General features: G+C 42.3%; 1 protein-coding gene across 5 annotated transcripts in view; it reads right to left on the bottom strand.

Moving 5' to 3' along the window:
- Positions 1-21,607, bottom strand: part of nhsl1b (NHS-like 1b) — a 107,884-nt gene that overhangs the window by 39,252 nt on the left and 47,025 nt on the right. Inside the window, exon 1 of one of the 5 annotated variants that reach the window (XM_086189590.1) lies at positions 19,055-19,520. The exons of 2 other annotated variants lie outside the window; for them this stretch is intronic. In XM_086189590.1, the coding sequence (XP_086045716.1) occupies positions 19,055-19,283 (229 nt within the window). In that variant the 5' untranslated portion in view covers positions 19,284-19,520. Of the gene's footprint in view, positions 1-4,424; positions 4,738-11,902; positions 12,075-19,054; positions 19,521-21,607 lie in introns of those variants that run through there. 2 more of the 5 variants (XM_086189593.1, XM_086189589.1) reach the window with 2 other exon arrangements.

Below are 21,607 nucleotides of genomic sequence, written 5' to 3' on the forward strand. Positions count from 1 at the left end.
AAGGCATACTCAATTGTTCTTCAAAAGGGGCAACACCCCCCCCCCCCCCCCCCGATTCTTGATCAGTGGAAGTAAGACATCTTCCTGATTCGCATTTCTAACCCGTTTGGTCAATTGGAGGATGAATGTCTCTGTGGATCAGAGTCATTATCTGACTGTTATGTCCTAATGTGATAATCAAGCCATTAGTTAGAACTCAATAACACACATATGGGGCCGTGATGGTCCCACCTGATCCCTCCTGGACTCACTTCATTCTCCTCCTCCACTGCTTCCTGTCAGCTGAGACCAGCTGGGCACAACTAGTCAGACAACATTATCTATTATCTATTACAATCAAACAAGGGAAAAACTCACTTTTCTCTGACTTAAGCTCTGTTTTTAATGGCAGAACAAGAAGAAATTTGGGTGGTTGAGGGCAAATATTATTATCTTAGGAGATTTAACGGATAACATGATGATTTATAAGGGAAAACAATGAATGCATGGCTTTAAAATGAAATGAGAGCCATCTAGGTTACTGATCATGAAACCTTGCAACAGCACACACTGAGACAATATAATCAGGGATGACATGATTGGACTTTCAGTCACACATGATGGGATAGCACCTGGTTAGTCTGTCACATTAAGCTTTTAACAAGCTGAGGCTTCCCTATCTGTTAGATCCACAGCTTGCTATTACTGACTGATTACACCTCATCTGCTTTATCTCCTTACTGACGGACAGTTAAGATGTGGCTCCGTTTATTCCGAACGGATACATACAGAAGAAAAAGTCAGACATTCGCCCACTCACACAAACAGACTTGATGAAAAGATGGAAGAGGGAGGAAAAGATTCAGCGGGAAAACAGAGTCTTAACCTATTTTACAGTTGAATGACCCCCAACTAAACCTCTGACTCCCCCCATTCCTAAAAGTGTGTGTGTGTGTGTGTGTGTGTGTGTGTGTGTGTGTGTGTGTGTGTGCGTGCATGCGTGCGTGGAATTCCCCTTTTCTCCATCTCATTACACTGTGTGTCATGCTCTCCACTTCATTGTTCTTCTACCGGGGGTTTTCATCCACATCAAGGATTAAGTGTGTACTTGTCTTTAACAATCTGGTGGAAAAAGTTTGAGTGCGTGTGTGTGTGTGTGTGTGTGTGTGTGTGTGTGTGTGTGTGTGTGTGCTTGCCCGTGTGCAGGTATTAGCCTCCAAAAGGCAGGCAAAGAATCACACTGTTTTTGTTGTTGTTTTATGAGTGATGATTCACCTCACATCACATTTCTGAGTCAGAGGACAGACAAGCAGCTTTGACCAGATGCAACTTGGCAAAAAGGTGAGTAAATATGTTCGCTTACAGTAAAACTGCTTAGTGTGACACTGTAACACTGAGGGACAATACGTCACCAGTTTAGTAGTGAGTAGACCAGATTGATAGCAGGGGGAGAAGAACTGGTGGCCTTTTTCTTTTGTTTTGTTTACACTTCAATACCCAGTCTGAGCCCATACTCTGAATCATCTAAAATGCTAAAAAAAAAAAAAGTGGGGGGGTGAAAAGCAGATAGAGAGAAAGTGATGAGGAGAGATGTGAGACAGGATAGGGAAGCAACATGATCCAGACAAATACGTAATCACCTTTTTATACACAAGAGTGTGTATATAAAAATTGAGCCATCGGCGCTGGCCCTGAACCCTGTGCGATACACGCCTTTAATAAAAATCCACAAAGGTCAGTTTGACTTAGTGGTGGAGGGACAGAAAGAGTTGGTGGCTTCCCCGCTGAGGGTTGTCATGCCTGGAGCCAAGACTCCCAGAGTCGCTCCATCATCACTTCTTATGTGGTAGACAAAACCGCTGAGAGGAGCGAAGGGCTAAAATATAAGAAGAGTGTATTTTTTAAATTTTAGTTAGACACCAGGTGTTTTGTGTCGCTACGAATGATGTTTGATCAGAACATACTCGAAGTTTCACAACCTTCACACCGCCCACATCTGATCTGCGCTACAGAGCAAATAAGGTGGCAACAAAAATATATTTTGGAATTAAAAAGTCACGACATGGAAAAGTCCAAAACATTCACCTCTCTGACAGCATTTTTCTTGCAGTCTCAAAAAGCAGACTGAGCTATTTTCAACCCATCAATCAAATTATTTTGATATAATTGGTAGGAAATATTCACAGGAGCATCACTGTGCTTCTTCTTGTCACACTGCTGAAAAATAGACTGCTTTTCTTTGCTCGACTTAAATTAAAAGACACTTTTTACAGGAAAATCTATAGATAAGAGTGAGGTGTTGGATCTAACTGTGACCAGTACAAATCAGTTTAACTGCACTGACAACCCCCCCCCCCCCCACCACCACCACCACCAATGTTCAGCACTATTAAAAGGATGACAAAAAGCTGACCCCTCCTCATTCTCTCCAACACAATTCTATTATCCAAACTGATTCTAAGCCACAAGTCGGCCCATAACTGCAGCCAATCCATTTCATTTGCTCTCATCTAGTTAGTCTCCAAGCCTGGCCTCCCTCAGGTGCTCTTCCCCTGGGAGCCCTTGGCACTGATTGGTCGATAGCTGAAGCTGCCTTCCCACTAAAGGATTACTGAGGGGGTGAAACACCTGCTCCACCTCTAAGCTAACTGAAAGACATTAAGTCTACTGCAGCAGAATAAAGATTTATATGTAGAATTGGAGAGTGGTGCAGGAGTCAGTGGGATCCCAGGGTACAGACAAGCAAGGTAATAAAACTATATAGGAACAGCTAAAATAAACAGGAAGCACACAAAGAAATTATTAGCCAATAAGTGTGTTTTTGTGTATGACTTGTCTGTTCAGTGGTGCTTGAATACAAAGTGAGTGTAGCACTTGATTCAAGCTAGACAATACTGTACCCATGGAGGCGACATCTTGAGCTGTCATGGCATATTAGCCAAAGAAAGCATGACGACGGAGCGTGTTTGGTCTGCCAGCATTTTGTTACGCTAAATGCACAGAAATAAAGGATTCTGTTTGGGACAGGAATATATGGAGAAAGATATCACAAAGTCTTGACGGGGTGTGTAAAAACAACTTAAATGTGATAAAAACGCAGGTCAGACACATCTATTCAATCCTCTCTTTCATGCTTCAATATTGTCTCTTCTATGTTCATGATGGCTCCTTTATGTAGTGGCAGAGGTGAAAGTGGGTCACCTCTATAACCCCATCAGTGTCAGCTCCGTAACCCCCCAAACGTCAGCTCAGTTACACTTCCCAGCAGACCCGGCCCATCACCTCCAGCTGTTAGCTATTGTCTCCCCTTCCCAGGGGTGGCAACCCAGGGGAGCATCCTTAGCTATGAGGGTCTACGGTTCAATCAGAGACTGAGGCATGTTCGGAGATATGCTGAATATTTTATAACTAATTTGGCTGATACTTACTGAGTTTAACAAGTTTATATATGTGCGTTGTGCATACTGAAAAGCACATGCAAACTGTGTAAATTTGATAAGCTGACCATTTTAATTAAAGAAAATTAGAAAATCTAATGAGTCAATTACTGCATTGTTTCATCATAAGCCACATATGAAGAGCAAAGAAGTAACACGAGCAAAACTGGGCCAGCTGACACATTATGGAAATGTCCAATCTCTGCCGATACCGATGACGTGCCGATATTATCGTGCAGCCTCAGATGCAATGTTCATGAGTGTGTAGCTGCATAAATGTGAGACCGAGGCACATATTTATTCCCACAAACTTTTGTTTAAAACTACAGGAATTTGACTAAAAATAACTAATACGTTGTATGTCAGATGATGTATTCATGCATTAGTGACAGGAACCATCGCAGCCTTTCACTCAGGGCTGTCCACTTTATGCTAGAGGACCCTGCCACCACACCAAAGGCCAAAGGTCTCAGAGGTCACAAAGCCACAATCTGCATTGATGCCACACACACACAAACACGCACTTGCACAGAAAACAGCAGAAGGCACAGATCACTCAGCTACAAGCAGGATGGAAATCAGCTAATAGGAAGAGACAAAGACAGGCTTGGGAAAAGCTTCTCCGTATGTGTCGTGACTCTCTCACATGTTGACATACATACAGTGCATCATTATTTCCCACTAACAGCTCAGGTAACTTAAGTACCCTTGGATGAGGAGCTTACTTCCCAGTGAAGACATATGCCATCATCATTACTGTCACAAAACAGCAATGTGGTGTCGTGATAAGTCTTACTAAGAGGCTCAGAGAGACCACTACCTGTGAGGTCCTGCCTTTAAGATGAAGTGGTACTATAATCACTGTCTTTAACTTTAATGTCCCCAAATGAAAGAGAACAAATCTAGATAATAGTTTGAAATAAAAAGGTTCTTTAAAGATCTACCATTCAAAAACTTGTCAACTGAACAGCGAAAAAGAAAAAATCTGTTCAGTTCTTGAGTCTGTACCTTTGCCATCATGGTAGGTTTGTGTCTTCCCTGGAGGAGTTGTAGTGATGGGTCCAAGCAAGGGTTTGGGTGTCCAGAGAGAGTCCTGTTTCTGGTGGACCTTTGACACAGAAAGCAGACGTTTGCGCAGGCAGCCTTCTGTCCTGGCGGGCCTGGGACTGGGGAAGGCCTCGAGCTGGAGGCTGTTGCCCATCTTGTCGGTGGGCTGGAAGGAAAACAGAGTCCGCTTCTCGCCAGGGGGGTCCTCATAGCAGGCCCTGTGCCAGCAACTGACCACCGGCTTCGGGGAGAGGCAGTGCACGTATGTGATCATCCCCAGCTAAGACCTTAACACCCCCCCCCCCCCCCCTCTATCCAGGACCCAAGCCCCAACTCCTCCTTCTTGCACAACCCTCTTTTCTCTGGAGCCTCCACTTGAGGTGGTGGGACGGAGGAGTGCCTGCGAAGGGTGTGCGTGCGTGTGCGCGTGGAGGTTTTTCTAACCCACAGGGGACCCCCCCCTCTGTGCCCTCCTCACTCTCCTCCTACTGTTTTTGTCCTTCCTCTCCTTTTTCTCGGGGGATCCTATTGATTTGCATTGATTTGCCTGACAAAGGGAGGCTGCAGGCCATGTTACATTACAAGATTTAACACCAAATCAAAAATCCCACAGAACTATTGTGGCATTAGGCTATCAGAAATCCTGCAAGGTAAACAGCTGGTGGTAATCCTGGCAGCGTGAAAAGGCACCCTCAAAAATGTAAAAGACCCAGTAATTTGTTGTTGTTTTTTAAAAAAACTGCACTATCAGAGTGGCAATACCTGTAATCAAAACCTGATTTTCTGTGCTATCCTCAGCAATGACCCAGACAAGTCCAAAACAAAGTGCAGAAAGATCCACAAAATATCAGGAAGCTGTGGTGTGTATGTGTGTTTGCAAAAGTCAGCAAAAAAAAAAAGGTGTCCAAGTCATTAGAGATGTTAAAGCATCAATGCTCTGACAAGTCTGCAGCATCCGAGAGCATCCTTCCTCCTCACAGCACCAGCATGGTCCAGTCCACATGGCCTCCTCTCAGCTCCTCCTCCCCTGTTCCCCTGATGCTCAACACTGCTGTTCTAATCTGTAAACCCAGATTATCCAGCCTCCAACTTCAGTCTCTGATTGTGACGGACATGAACACAAACACCACAGATGGACACCATGCTGTAGATAATGAACAGCTTCACCTGCAGCGCTCAGATGTGTGCAAGTTCAAAAAAGACGTGACACTAGTTGTTGGCCAACTTGAATGACGTAAACTCAAAAGAATCCAGTGACAAAAGCGGTAAATATCAAACTACTGCCAGGAAATATGCCTTCATTTTTAACTAGGTTTAAAATCCAGGTGAAAACATGCGTAAGGCATAGCCCCAAAAAATCAAGTCTGAAAGCAGCAGAACGTACAGAGAAGCATGGAATGGAGCACAGATGGACTGCCAGGTAATACCTGACAGATGTACAGGAGTGAGCACAGATAAAAGGATAAACACGTGTAATAACTTTTGACTTCTAACAGGTGAGGGTGCATACGACAACCCTTAATCTGTGTGGCTGTGAGGTAGGATGAGATTATTGATAGGCTCAGATTGAATAGAGATGATACTTGGGATGGGAATTCAGATCTAGTTTCAAAAAATTTTCAAAATTTGAATCATCATCATTATCGTATACCACTAATGTTATTAATTCCATTTTTCCGTGACAATTATTTTCTGACAGTCATGGTTGAATACTTTTTTTAACACTAGTGTCAGACTTAGAGATAATAGTTCTGATGATGAAAACCTACACACTTTGACATTTCAATATCTGACAATCATCGAAAACTGATACTGAAAAGCAGAATTGATACTGACAGTGGTATCAGTAAAATTTGTTCTGAGATGTCCAACCAAAGCAGGTTCTGTAGATAAAGTCAGACATTAAAGCTGAAGAAACATAGGGGAGACAAACTGAAGGTTGTAAAGGTTAAGGTCTCCCTCTAGTGGTGGCTTGCAACACACAAAAACGCAAGCAGTTGCTTAAAATGCACATTAAAACACTGGAACATTGGAATTATAGTGATTTAATGTGTGTGTGTGGGTGTGTGTGTGTGTTACATCAAGCCATAGCCTCAGCAGATAGCCAGGGGCTAAAGGAGCCATTACCGATAGTTATCATTTCCACAGCATGGTGACTCAGCCAACACACAAGCTGATTACAAAACCACACAACCACACAGAACAGAATGGACAAACCACACTATGAGTGTGTACAGACACACATTACACAGACACACAAAAAAACTTGTGTCCTCACACACTGCCTACAAGACAAGATGAATGAGTCTTTTTTTTTAGTCTTTATGGCGAACACTTTCGTTCGCCTAAAGCAACTAATTCAAACATACAGTGGGTCATGAAGTCCACACAGAGAAGAAAATGGGGGTTTAAAGTCATGCAGTCAAACAAAAACACACACACACACACACACGGAATAAGTGTCATGAGTGTAAACTGGATGTGAATGTTCAAGTCTTGTTCATGCCAATCAGACTTGGAGGTCAGATTTTCACAGCCCAGCTCCTGTTAACATATACACGTGTGCGTGTGCGTGTGTGTGTGTGTGTGTGTGTGTGTGCGCACGTGTGTCTGTGTGTTGGTAAATGTGTGTATATGTACTCTACTACGTGTCTTTGAATACTCCCAGATTTCTGTGCATGTGTGTAGGAGAGTGTGAGGGGAAAAGCTAAAGCGGAAGGCTTGGGGCAAGGGACAAAGGTTACCATGGTTACACATAAATCTGAATGGAGCGCGAGGAGCACCTGCATGCTGTGTTCGCCCTCTGTCTGGGGAAGACATCCACTCTCCCACAGGGACTCAGCCATTGTCCCTCCAAACTTCATCCCCCAACAAAACTTTTCCAGCATTTTGCCTGGAAACTGCCCTGCTAACCTTCAGCGCATTCTTCTTTTTTTTCTGTCCAGAAAATACATTGGGTTCCAATTATTGACTTCTACACATCATATAAACTGCCATACAATCGAAAGAAAAAAGCTTATTTTCTGTACTATTTTCAGAAAACAAAAGGGTCTGACAGGAGTCCTGTCAGTCCATTCACAGTCAATAGAACAACAACATCTTTTGTTTACCTGTCAAGAGCAGACAGCTCCTCCTGTTATTGAAAGTTTTGGCTTATAGCCATGATTCACTAATGCAACTTACTTTCCATGGAGGCTTTTTACAACATGTTCATTTAGCACAAAAGAGCCCCAGGAACAACTAATTAAACTTGGCACTGACTGTTAGCTAGATATGAAGCTGATTAGCTGGTAAGTAGCTAAAGATAATTACTTAAAAGTCCAATAATGAGTTAGAATCTGGGAGCAAGCATATTTAACAAAATCGCTAAATACTCTGTTTGATTCCAAAATGATCAAAATGTTGAGGGAGCATGCAGAAAATTAGAAAAATAAATGAGTGCGTTGCAAAGGTCTTCCATCAAGCCAAACCTCCTCCAGTGTCTGGACCTGCCACATCTCTGTCCTGTCCTCATCTCCAGCGGAGATAAGCGGCCTGCCACGTCGAGTGTGAGAACATCCATCAACACAACTACCCGCAAGGCCAGAGGGAAGGTAGAGGGTCAGACTGGGGTCAACAGGTCATGGTCTCTCTTTAGAAACACAGCACAGGTGCACTGGTTTTTGAAAGCCTGTCCTATCACAAGTTCAGAGAGGTTAACATGGAAGAGAGCTTAATGAGGTTGCCACAACAATTTGTTAGTTACGCTTGATTCACTCTATTATTGATCTGCTGTGCAAATATGTGAAAAGAAATACTTCTTTGTATAAATGTAATATAATGTGTGACAATAAACTGAAAAGCTACTAAATCCACCAAAACTAAAACGTAACAGAATCGTTACTGTGCTGTGGTTCAAATATTTCAGACGGAGCAACCAAAGAAATATTCAAGAAAGACAATAATAATCACATTTTTGAACATGGTCCAAGTCACCCACTCATTTTCATCTGTAACTGTGCTTTACCAGCTCAAGTCCTGTTGTGTCTGCTGTATAAATACGAGTCTAGATGATGAGAATCCCCAGTGAAATGCCATGGTGGAGTGAGTGGAGGTTAAATATAGGTGGAGACGTATGGCTATGTGGGTCAATGCCCTGCAAACAGAATCTAACGAGGCTCCTGCTGCCTTCCCAAGAGTGCGTGGGACCTATACACACATTCCTGGAATTCAATTCACAAGCATGTGCAGATCGAGTGTATACACACGCACGCGCACGCGCACGCACACGCACACTAATGTTCGCAATGTGTTCCGCATGTCTTAAGTGATGAATAAATGTAGTTCCTGTGAAACAGACATATTTTAAAAACACGATGCAGCACATGTCTGGGTTCTCTCTGGGTTCTCCGGCTTCCTCCCAAGCACAGAAAAACCTTCATGTTATGGTAATCGGAAACCTTAAATTGTCCGTAGGTGTGACTGGTTGTCCATCTCTATGTGTCAGGCCTGTGATGGACTCGCGACCTGTCCAGAGTGTACCCGCCTCTCCCCCAATAAAAGCCTGGATGTCCGATACTGACAAAGAACAATTATCAAGACTCTTTTGCTATTGCTACGGCTACAGTCGTGTGTAACACTGCCTAAACAGCCATCATCTACTAAGTAGGGATGTAACAATTTGTTTTAACAACAATTCGATTCATAGCATGATTCATGGTTACCGATATGATTCAAGGACGACATTAATTCATTTAGAACAATATGATACGAAACGATTCAGTGACTCGAAATCAGTTCAGTAATATTCAAGCCAAAAATTCTACCAGTGTGACCGTGAAATAAATACTTGATGACTGGACGGTGCAGGTGTTTTGTTGTTCTGAAATTTGTGCTGCTGCTGTTGCGTGGCGACGATGCCACCAACAGGCAGACCGAATCGAGTAACGTTTAACATCTATATTATTAAAACTACTAAAAAACACTTTTATATAAATTCTGCCCTGCTTACATCTAGTTTATTTCCTAATATTGATACAATCAATCGATTACATTTTAAGACAAAGCTAGATCGATATATGTCATCCAGAAGGCCAACTTGTTGAGCACAGATCTATGTATTTGGATCATAGGAATATAAATTGATACATCAATTTTAGTAGATGAATCGTTACACCCCAACTAGCAACATTATGTAGCCTGTTTTAATTCCTCCAACCCAGTTAATAGTTAATACACCTATTACGTGTTTTGCAACATAGCTATAGTTTGCTCAATATTTGCTTCACAATCAAATGTAAACTCAACTGTGCAAAGCTAACATGGCTGGATCAGCAAGTCTCTCCTCTGTCAGCTGCCGCCCACAACCAAAACATCTCAGGCCACTATAATGCTGAGCTGCAATCAAGAGCGGTTAAAAACTAACCAGGGAACACAGACCCAAGCTCCACTCAGCCAAAAACAGATTGGATGGAGCCCAATCTGACCTTAAATGACCTCACAACAAGAAGCATGAGTATGTTGGTTTGGTAATTTAAATTTCTTGTTGTGCACAAATGATGCTTTTCAGTCCCCCTGCAGGAACAAATCTAAATCATCCCTACTCAGGCTCAGTAAATATCAACTCTTTGCGCTGACGCACGGTGCTCAAGTGGAGAAATAACTTCTTCAAGATAAAAGCCACATCAAGCACTTGTTTAGCTTGCTAGAAAAGGGTTTATGCTAAAATTCAAGGTTCTGCTGCGAAGGAGGAAGGGTTGGAAATGTGTGGTCAAAACATATGCGAATTCAATCTGGCCACAGCTGGATGTGGAAGAACATGGACTGAAAATGTGTCACATCTGTTCTGGCTGAAGGGGGTTTGTTTAAATCAGAACATAAGCAGGCAATCAGTTACTGGCAAAGGAGCGAAGGGCTCTGCTGGTCAGATCACGGTGGGCAATGTTACGCACTGTATTTGGGTCAGTTTGACGTGTATTTGGAGACTGGAAACCCAAACTGCTACTGGAGCTGACGTCAACACGAGCGTGATCTATTAACTGGATCTGCACGAGGACTTGGCAAATTTTTTAGAACACGTACATCAAGTTTTAGACCTTGGTTTGTCAGGATTAAGCAGACAAAGTTATACCTGACAATCATGTCAATTTATTACGTAAAACAAAACAGAATCCGTTCTCCATCTGTTTTGCTCTGACCAGTGTGGAAACTGTATGACTGACATAATTTACTGACTACAGCTGATGAACTGGGACACTACCACAAAGTGTTTTACTGTTCAGTTTGTATTACTTCATCTCTGGAAGCCATAAATCTACTGAACCGCAGAAAGAGAAATGGTTACACAATGATGATCTACTAAAAATGTCTTCTGACAGATTGCTTGAATTAGAAATAAGACACTTGGGTTTGTTTCTTACAGTAACGGAGTTCGTTAAGCTCCGTACCATGTAAAACAAACTTTGCCAAATTACTGTCAAATCGTCACAATAGCGACCCAAAACATTTACCTCTGAGCGGCATTTTTCAAGTGCAAATTTCTTACGTTTCCATGCAGGGTATTTGGAGGTGTGAATGACAGATCAACTCATGATCCTGCTGCAATATTTCCTCCATAATAACAACAATAATAAGATGCAATGATTCTTATCACTATCACTATGTTCATCTATTGTGAAATTTGTGTGACTGAAGGGAAAAAAATACTCCTATAAAGCCAGAAATGATGGATATACTCATTGAATTATGGTGTCAGTTTCACAGAATTGGAAATCTGAGATATAGATATTAATGCCTGGAACTATTATATTGATACTGTAACACAAGAGGAAGCCACACTATGTGTATGCATTCGATGTTCTGACTCAAAGGGAACAAATCATGTGAGTAAGCTGGTTACAAAACTGATCTCTGGCCAGTGCTACATGCCGTCCACCATTCCTTCAGATTTAGTTTTTTCTGTTTTCATGAAACAAACTGTCAGACGGTAAACTGTAATCCAACGTAACACTTATCTTCCCTTGGACTGTTCACTGTTCAAGTTCGAGCCGACACATGGCTCCACTCCGCAGCCCAGCAACTGCCACTTCACCAGCTGTTATTGTAGGCAACACATATACAATTGGACACACTCTTCATATCAACATTTCTCCTTAAAAAAAAAAAAGAGTCTGTAAGGAAGTTGTAAGAACAGAGCAAGAGGGAAAAAAGCAGGAATCAGGTCGGTGAACCTGAACAAAGTAAAAACTGATTAAAGGGAAAAGGAGGGAAGGTTTCCTTCACTGAAGAGAAACACATGAGGAAGGATATTGTGGAGAGGAAGCCGCTGTGACACATTACTTTCCACAAAAGAGAGAGATGGAGCTCAAGTTTTCTTTGTCTCAGAAAGTCTGTGAGGAAAGTCACCCCCCCCCAACACACACATTTGTGTTAACACATTCATGTCATGTACACACACTTACCTTTAAGACAGAACATTGCTCTTCCTTTATTCCCCCATAGATCCACAAGAAACCTTTCCTCCTTCTTGTATCCTCACACTGCTCAGTCAAAGAGTTCACACACAGACACGCTGATCCTGACACGCTTCCCTCTCACCATCTCCCCTCCCTCTCTTTCTCCAGTCACACATACACAAACACACACACGCTCCAAGTGCTAGCACGCAAGCTTCAACCCCTGCAGGAAACTACTTTGTAACCCCTCACTCTTTCCTCCCCTCCTTCTCACTCGCTTGCTATATTTCTGTATCTCTCTCTAACAGCCCCCCCCAGCCCGTCCCACCTCTGTTACGAGGAAGAGAGCCAGAAGCCCAGCCTCATCTAAAACTCTCAAAGCCGCTGTCACCCACAAGCCCTGTCTCCTTACTTTGCACACTAAAACATGCACAAATATTTTTCATGGAAACACATGTAAATAGGCCCAATACAATTTTAGGGGAAGTAAAAATAAAAACAAAATTACAAAAAAACAAACAGACAGCGCCTCATTGAGAATTGTGATTGTGGAGAATCTGGGCAGTCAGCAGTTCAGAGGGAGGCAGGGGGCCCCGGCTTGAGGCTGATCCATTGTACCCTGATCAAATATAATCGCTTTAATCCCCACAATTCAACTGTTTGTTATCAGGAGCAGCTACAAGCTTGGTGCATCTCAAACTCTCCACGTCTAAATGACCAGTAGAGTCAAAGGGGAGGGAGATAGAAACACTGACTCACACACTCACTTACTGTGGAAAGACCGAATGTTATTTGTCTATAGGGACTTTAGCTGCTGCTCCTATTCGGTACTCCAAACAATCTAACTGCAGTGGTTTGCGCTGCAGAACACTTAAAACAACAACATATCGGGAGCTGTAATGCAACAGAATGAGGAGTGAAGGAAGCTGTTGCGGGACAAAGTTGGAGAATGAGGTAACAAAAAGGATATTTTCCAACATAGTCCCATAAAATGTGTCACAGTGCTTCAGGATACATGGCATAAGTGTCCTGAAGCTCTCATTTTACCGCCCTTGATCATTTTTTGACCCTGTATACACTTAGTTTTAAAATTCATCTGGAAAGCGAGATACATCCGTATTTACACTTGTGTCTTTTGCCAGGAAGTCAAACACAAAATTTGATTAGCACAGACCAGCTTTGAGAACAATGCGGATCAAGAACTGTGATATAATGTAAATGTATGAACTGTCACCAAAACAATCACCAGGAACTCAACTGACGCAGACAACTGTGTCCCAGACCATCTCACGATATGTCTGAGTGGTTGTTTACACTTCGGATCACCCATTTTAAAACCTAGAGTAAACCGGATCTCAGACTGTAGTTAGTACAGAAAAAGACACGCTACTCAAGTTTGTGTGCGTGAGTGTGTGATAAAAAGCTCATCTCACCCCCCCACAGTGCTTGTAGGCCATGACACGTTTGCCTTCGCCAGATGTTCCCAATTACAGGCTGATCATGTGTGTGGGCGAGTGTGCGTGTGTGGAGTGACATGCTGGAAATAATCAACAATTAAACAAACGCACGCACACGTCCCTGAATAGAACCACCTAACCAGGCAATAAAATCGAGTCTCTCTGCACCTTAATTGGATGCTGCGTCACCCAAAATGTCTGGGACACTTTAGAGGTTTACCTAATCACAGCTCCTGGGAAACCCAACCTGGCAGTGGACATGAGCTGGATGCTTTATTTCAAAGACAGAGGATGTAGATTACAATTTAACGACAAAAGATGCTCACTCGGATTAGCGCTCTGATGATGACACTGCATGATTAGCTATACAAAATGTGAACAAAATAATGTTCTTCACCATATTTAAATGTGTTTATCATGTGTTTTGTCTGGGTTTTTTAACAATAGATTTACATGAAGAATTTGTGCGTATGTGTTTTGTATCTCTATTTTACCTTTTTACCCAGTTTTCTTGTTTTGTTTTGCTTTTATTTCAAAGGCCCAACCAAACTGGATGTCACACGGGGAACCAAACCAGCTGGCACCAATGACACGTTTATTTCTAACATGAATAATGAACACAATATTGATAATCAACAGAAAATCAATTAATGAACATCAATACTTAATACCGTGTTGTACTGTAAGCTTGTTAGATAATTGTCTTTTGATGTGTTTTTGCAGCATTTTTGCTGTATTTCTTAACATTATTTTGAATATTTCATATTAATTATAATGCATATCATCTTTCTTTTGTTGAATTTGAAAAGTCTGACTGCTGTTTCTACATTTTTAACAACAGTTCTTAAACTGGCCTTTTTAAAAGACAATTTAGTGCTGAAAAGCATTCCACTACAAGTCTTTTAGCTAAATAATAGTTTCTTATTTTAAGTACTGGATATGAAGCCTGCATTCAGATGCATTCCAAGTGACCACTGTTGTAATTTTCCAAAATACAGTCTTGTCAGTGGACAAAAACAATCACGTCCAAGGCCCCATATTGCACACAAATATATCTCTTAACTCAGTAACTCAGTGTACAGCAGATTGTTACGGATATCCAGTGGAGCACAAACAAATCATTCTGTTACTGTTTGCTGTGCGTCAGTGTGAGATAAGACTGATATGAACTAAGATATTTCTAGTAAACAAAAGGCTTCAGTAATATGAAACCAAACAATGAGAAGAAACCTGGAAAAGACTAAATCTGACTCCACCAGATCTGGATAAGCACAGGTCAGATCAGCATCACCTCTAAATTCCTTTGTGGCTTGTGTTGGGCCAACATGAGGGCATCCTATAAATGTAATCCTGCACCTTTATCCCTTAAAAAAAAAAAAAAAAAAAAAAAATCCGGAATATAATCCTCTACCTCCCCTTTTCATCAGTGAAGTCGTGCGGTAGGCTTTGTAGAGGTTTTCAGTGAACAGCGGGGCTGATCTGGGATCAACTGCAGATACTTTAAAATGGTTGTAATCTGTGTCAGATGTTACTTACCTGAAGGAAGACGTGAAATCATCGGCACATAGGAGAGAAAAGAAAAGGGAAGGTTATTAGAAACTATATAAAATCATGATTAGAATACATACATTTCCCTTTTAGATTGAATGTGTATATTTTCTTTGCAGGGGAGTGTGTGCGCGCGCGCGTGTGTGTGTGTGTTTGTGTGTGTGTGTGTGTGTGTGTGTGTTTGTGTGTGTGTGTGTGTGTGCGCGTACGCGTGCGCAAGACCTGGGCTGTGGGCCACATCACCAGATTTCCATCGTCTGTCTTTTAATGAGGCCTTACTGGTTTATACATCACGTCTCCCTCCCTTACAGCAAATTATCATCTGATAATCTGGATTTAGACATGGACTACATGCTGATGAGTGTGTGTGTGAGGACTGTCTGTAGCATCTATCCCATAGGTAGCGCTAACACTCCTAAGCAAGGCTGTTATGTAAGAGTTTTGTCTGATCTGAATCCTCTCAAATTTTGTTAAGCATCTCTCATCAACCAATATGTCCTAAAATACTCTTTCATGCAGCCTTTAACTCAGACATAGCTCACTGGATGCATTGATAGTCTGAAAACCAGTTCTGTATGGACTGTGCCAAGGTATGATGAATATTTAGGTTAATATTCTGTTGCCCTAAATACCGTAGACTAATAAAAAAAAAATCACACACTGATATCACAGCGAGGAGATATTCACAAAATTCTTTCTAAATACTGAAATCTCTAAATCTCAAAACTCGCATGTTAACATGCTGCACTCACACTTGCCAAGTCAGAGTCATCAGGTTCGTGGAAACTTACACACGATATGTAAGGCACATAAGAAGTAATCATGTCAAGCACAAATTCCCAGCTGTTATACAGGCTAGACATGGATTCAGTCTCATCTATGGAGTCCGAAAGTCATCTAAGCACCCACACTGACTCTGATCTAATGTGTTTTCTACTGTGACAGTGAAGCCAGATTTGTGTTTGTCTGCAGTGGGATGGCTGCTGCCAGTATGTGGCTGCCCATTACAGCGTGAATGGTGCGGCTCTTCAGCTCTTCGTTAATAAAGAAGACCGGTCGATAAAACTAATTGCGGACGCTAAGTATTGGGATGGTGATTCCAGTGACGCAACTCACGTTACGTTTTTAGTATGGGCTCAGCTTGATAGAAACATCAGTGCAAGTGACTGACGTTTAAAATTAGCTGATTTTGCCTTTTACAGGGATATTAATTTTGGCATACGGTATGTTACACTTCTGTATTATGAAAGGTAATTGCAGCATTTTCCTTAAAAAACAAAATATAGACGATACAAACTTAGTCTGGCTCAATCATCCCTGATGGGACTTTAGGGTGTGTGGTTATGAACGTGTCTGCAGAGCCGCTGACCTCTGACCTAAACTACGAAGGTGTGTGTTTACGTATTTCACACTGTTACTTCCTTTCATAAAATCTAATTGAATACTTTTCTTCAACCTAACCCTAACCTTTTACAAGCATGCACACCTTTTCCCACATAAAAGTCCTTTGCATATTTCAGACTCTGCATACACAAAGCAAGTCCAACCTGATATGGTGGATTGAAGGTTAAAAATAAGACGAGACAGACCTCACAGAATTTTATGCATCCATTCCCTGTTATTCAGTTTATGTGGTCGGTTTGTTTGCCATGATTTTTTGGCAAAAACAATAAACAAGATCGAATATAATGGTTAGTTTTTACGTCGTGCTACTTTGCATTTTCTGTGTTCCTTAAGTATCACAAGTCAGTGAGTGTGCCAGTCTTCACCAGGAAGACCACCAGCAGCTTGAATATCAGATGGCTCTCTTACAGATGATTGGCTTGCAGTTGTCCCAAAAGGAAGGTCAGGATGGACCCAATGAGGAAACACTCCAACACCCGTTACTTTGACAACCAAGGCAATCACCCAACCAGTCGAGCTGGAGACTGCGTCAAAATTGCAGGTTGTGGAGCCACAGGCAGTCATTTTGGGGCTATATTTACACACGGGCTGCCCATGTGTCTTGTAATGGGTCCTGGCAGGCATGTTTAAGCACGATCCAGATGTTAAAAATACTTACAGCTAAAAGTGGACAGATATTCATATGAGACGCTTCCTGTGTGTGGTGCATACGTATACTGTGTGTGTGTGTGTGTGTGTGTGTGTGTGTGTGTGTGTGTGTGTGTGTGTGTGTGTGTGTGTGTGTGTGTGTGTGGCAGGAATGATTTTATATTGACCTGTCTCTGACACCATCTCAGGCCCAGAACAAGCTAAATTAAAATACAGACAGTGGGTATGAAAGACAGAGAAAGAGACGGAATCACACTCGTGTAACAACACTCGATCACCCCCCCACCCCACCCCCAAGAATTTACCAGTAAATTAGATCAATTACTATTGTTAGTCACTCATCGGTTTGGACCTGCTTCCTGAATACCAGATAATCAATGTGAAGCCCAAACTTACCAGACTATCAAACTAACCATGATCAACAAAAAAAACAAAAAAACTTTTGAATGAGGGCTTGCATAGAAAAGCAAAGAAAGAAGTAGGAGGATTTCATGTAAGAAGGAAAGCAGACACAGATATGAGAAAAGATTCTAAACACACACGGGGACCATCTTTGTCAATAAATACTACAGTAAGTTTAAATCATTCTCTAGCAGTCAGATTATGAACCGATGGATTCAACAATGACGCCTGTCCAAAAACAAGAACATTCAAGGTGTGAGGTAATAAAAGTCTTCAGAAAGAAAAGTTAAGAATATCTTCATCAAAACCGATATTTACAATGACATTTGAGCTTCGAATTCAATGTTGATAATCCAAACAAGCGGCCATTTACTCTGCCGCAACTTCAACCCTTCGGCTTCGGGTGAAAAAAATAAATAAATGTGAGGATTGCGAAACATTCCAGTCATGTGCAGCCTTGAGCTGTTTTAGGAAAGGGCAGGTTCAGAGGTGACAGTGTGTGAGCAGGAATGATTGAGATATGCAGTAAACCACAACAACAGTTGAAGGACTGCAGCTGCGGTTCCACTGAGGAGCACAAAATGGCGACTTTTCATCAGATAATTTAATTAATATTCAAGAGTTACAGAGAAAGAGAGAACTCCTTCAGTATCCTGATGTTACTGGCTGTTAGTATTGATTGTATTATTTAATGATTATTAATTTGACAAAAAGAGAAACATTCCTATTCATAAGAAAAAAAAAAAATTTGGTCCAGGAGTGGTTGCATGGAAGAAACATGTTAAAAACTATACATTTTAAAGCTTGCTTCAGAAGACTGCTAGAGCTACTTCTGCTTCCCTGTATCTGAGACTATATTTTACATTCAAGTGTCGCCTCAGAGATCATTTGAAATAATTTCAACATGAATGCTTAAAATTTGGAATGATTTGTTTGTCAAACTAGAATGTTTTTGCTTTTCTGAGCTTAGTACAAAGTGTCACTGCAGCTGGAGAAGACGGCGAAGCGGATCGGAGTTAATGAAGCAGGTTATGAGACTATGGCTCAGCGTCTGTGTCTCTTTCCAGTCTCAGGTAAGGGTTCAGATCCAGTTACATCAACTCATGTCCCAGTGTGCATGTTAACTGGTCAATAAATCAGCTTCATTGCGAAACCTAATATCCCAGAGGTACTGAGAGAAGTATAAACCGCCTTCTTACCTCTGGTGAGACAGTGTCCAAAATTAGAAAGAGCTCTGTTATAATAAAAACAGTTATTCTTCAGCACTGAGCTGCACACACCCTCTCTCCCAGCCCTGCACGCACATCGCCACCAGCCTGTGACATCATCATGTCTATGACATCAACTGCTTCCGGACCCGTGGAGTCATTGTTTACCTATCACACACACAAAGTGCCCTTTGACCTAACAGCGTCCGTGCACATGCTCTCTATGGCAACAAGGAGGTGCCAGGATGTGGAGACGGAGAACAAGAGGCCATAAAAAGACAAGTGACCCACTTTTTAGCTTTTGCTTTTGCTTGTGCGTGTAAACAAAGTCATTCACTGGCTTCCTGCTTGAGAGTAATAGCAACAATCTACTGAAGTGAGCTGGGAGCATTGTGACAAGTTAGCTTGTGTGATGCAGCCAAACCAAACACTAATACTGTGTGGGTTTTATGGGTTAAAGTGAGCCCCATCGATCTTTTCCCAGCTCTCACCTATTTTGTGTTGGGGCTGATACACCCAGTTGTCATCGTCCTCTTCTTCGTCTCCGTTGGCAGCATTAAGATGAGAGTGTGAGTACGTGTGCCGGTTGTGGAGCTCGCTCTGGCTGTGAAAGATGCTCTGGCGGGAGAGGGTGGTGGACACGCTAAGCCAGCTGAGAGCCCGTGACAAGCCTGCCGGTTTCTCCTTCCGAAAAGAAGCGGACCTCCTTTCTCCTCTCATCCTCACGTATAAGAAATGTACATCCAAGTAAGAAGGGCAGAGGATGAAAATGTTTTATAAAGTCTTAATCTGGAGTAATAATCCTGAGATGTAGATTTTTAAATTGACATTGATGTCAAGTCCTGCTTGAGATTCCAAACATTTCTTGATCCAGCATCCAGATCTGCACACATGATAAAACAATTCCCAACTATTCCATGTTAACTATTAAATTAGTTCCACAGTGAATTGCAGCCATAGCTCAGTTTGACACGGACAGATTCAACTTCCTGCCTCTCCTTCATTTCATGAAATGTCACAACCCAAAAACCAGAACTAAATCACCTCCTTTCTTTTTTTTTCCCCCCCCTTCTTCCTTTGTGCCTCAAGACTCCGGGCGTGATTCCCAAACCCAAAGGGGCAATTACACAATCCAGCAATCTGGAAAATCACCGACCCTCTGTGGTGAATACTCACATAGACACACTTGTGCGTGCACTGTTGGTTGTAATACTCCTTACCACTTCATGATGTGTTGGAGGCTGGTTTCCAGATTACATTAAAGTTACCTTTCAATCAAAACAGTTGATTTTTACAACCATGTGTGCCCTTGAGTGTCGTTATCTTGAGATGTTCGCGTGCATGTGCGCGCTCGCACACACACACACACACCAGCTGACAGACAGTTAAGCCGAGTGGTTGAGATGTTTCAGCATCTCCCGGGTCTTTTCCAAGCCTGATGAAGTTACATCCATAATTGCACAATGGTAAAAACACACAGAGATCCACTGGGGTGTGTGTGAGCAGATGCGAAGTGGTGAAAAAGATGCCACCTTTCTAGGTTTCCAAAGAATATGATCGTCTTCTCTGCTCTCCTCTTCTCTTCTTCTCAGATATGAAAAAAATGCACCTGTTTCAATCCCAGTTTGTGGTGCACAGTTCTCCCTGGTGGATGACCTAGTGGTCCACGTGTTGAAAACCCTATGGATCTGGATTTCCAATCAGCTGGTGTATGCACTGGTGAGGATTCCCTGAGCTCTGGACTTGGTCAGTTCTCAAGAGTTGAAGTTTGGAACTCGGAGAATTGACTATGTGAGTGTAGGGTTAGGATTACACCCAGCCACGGTGCTGAAATACGAGTCAGTCCGTCCCTTCTTCTGTCCCGCCCTCCATCCAACTATGTTTACTGGGATCCCTGATCGCTGCTCCTCCCCTCCATCCAGATGCCGGCATGGCAACCACTCCCTTCTTGCTCTTTTCTTTTGCCCTCCCTCACACCTACTTTACCACCTTTGCCTCTGTTTCCTCCTCTTGTATTCTTTAACACCTCGATTGCTTCCTTTTCTGCCACAGCATTTAGCCCCCTCCCTCTGAGCTGCTTGGCAGTGCTGAATAAGTTGCTGGCCAAACTGAATGATGTCATTCAATTAATAAAAAACTGCTGACTTTAACATACACTATGAGTCTCCAACTATAGTCTCTTTGGATACCAAGTACACAAGGAAGCCACAACATTTTGAAGCGACGATTTATCACTGATCTGTATTTTCAAGACTGTTTTCATGCCCGAGGTGCAGCAGAGTTAGAGGCTACAGATGAGGCTTAAAAACTGGTCTAAGCACCGCACAAACAGCCCCTGCTACAAATACACACACAAATATGCATCTATCAGTGAGACTTTTACGAAAAAGCAAAGAAGTGGACATTGCTGCACAACATATAGTTGAAGTCGATTAAAATAGCACACGAAGCCTTCGGGGACAAAAACAAAGTCTTTATGTGGCACTGCAAGTGTGTTAGGGAGGTGGAGTTTTCCCACCCATGTGTAACCGCAGAGGGAGTGTGTGACCACCAAGGTGTGACAATAAACTGTGTGTGTGTCCAAGTGTTGTGTTAGAGCATTTATACACTTTGACTTTGTTGTTAGCACTCACTAGATTACGGCAGGGGAAAATGGGTTCAACATTGATTTGAATCCAGAATTGTGGATCTGCTTTTATGGATCGTGACACTACTGAAAGCTGATCCCGCACTTGTGGTGAGGACACGTTGTAAACTGAGACTTTAACCCCCCTTTGCTCTGTCAGGTCCCCGACCTCATTTTACTTTTCCCTTTACAGAGGAAACAGACCATCTCTTCAATCCTGCTTTACCCAAAGGGCCAAATTCTGAAATCCCATGTTAATCTACAAACATGAGCACCCAACACACAGCACATATGTTTGTAAGACCTGTGTCCACGCTGATGTCACATAAAGCCAAGGCCTTTAATAATTCACCAGCATTGCCCTCCGCCGAGTAGAGATGAAGGGATCAGTCGGTCATGAAAGGAGAGAGCGATGATG

The sequence above is a fragment of the Aulostomus chinensis genome, chromosome 20 (genome assembly GCF_037954235.1).
Source record: "Aulostomus chinensis isolate RoL2024-O1b breed Wild chromosome 20, RoL_Achi_v1.0, whole genome shotgun sequence".
NCBI lineage: Eukaryota > Metazoa > Chordata > Actinopteri > Syngnathiformes > Aulostomidae > Aulostomus > Aulostomus chinensis.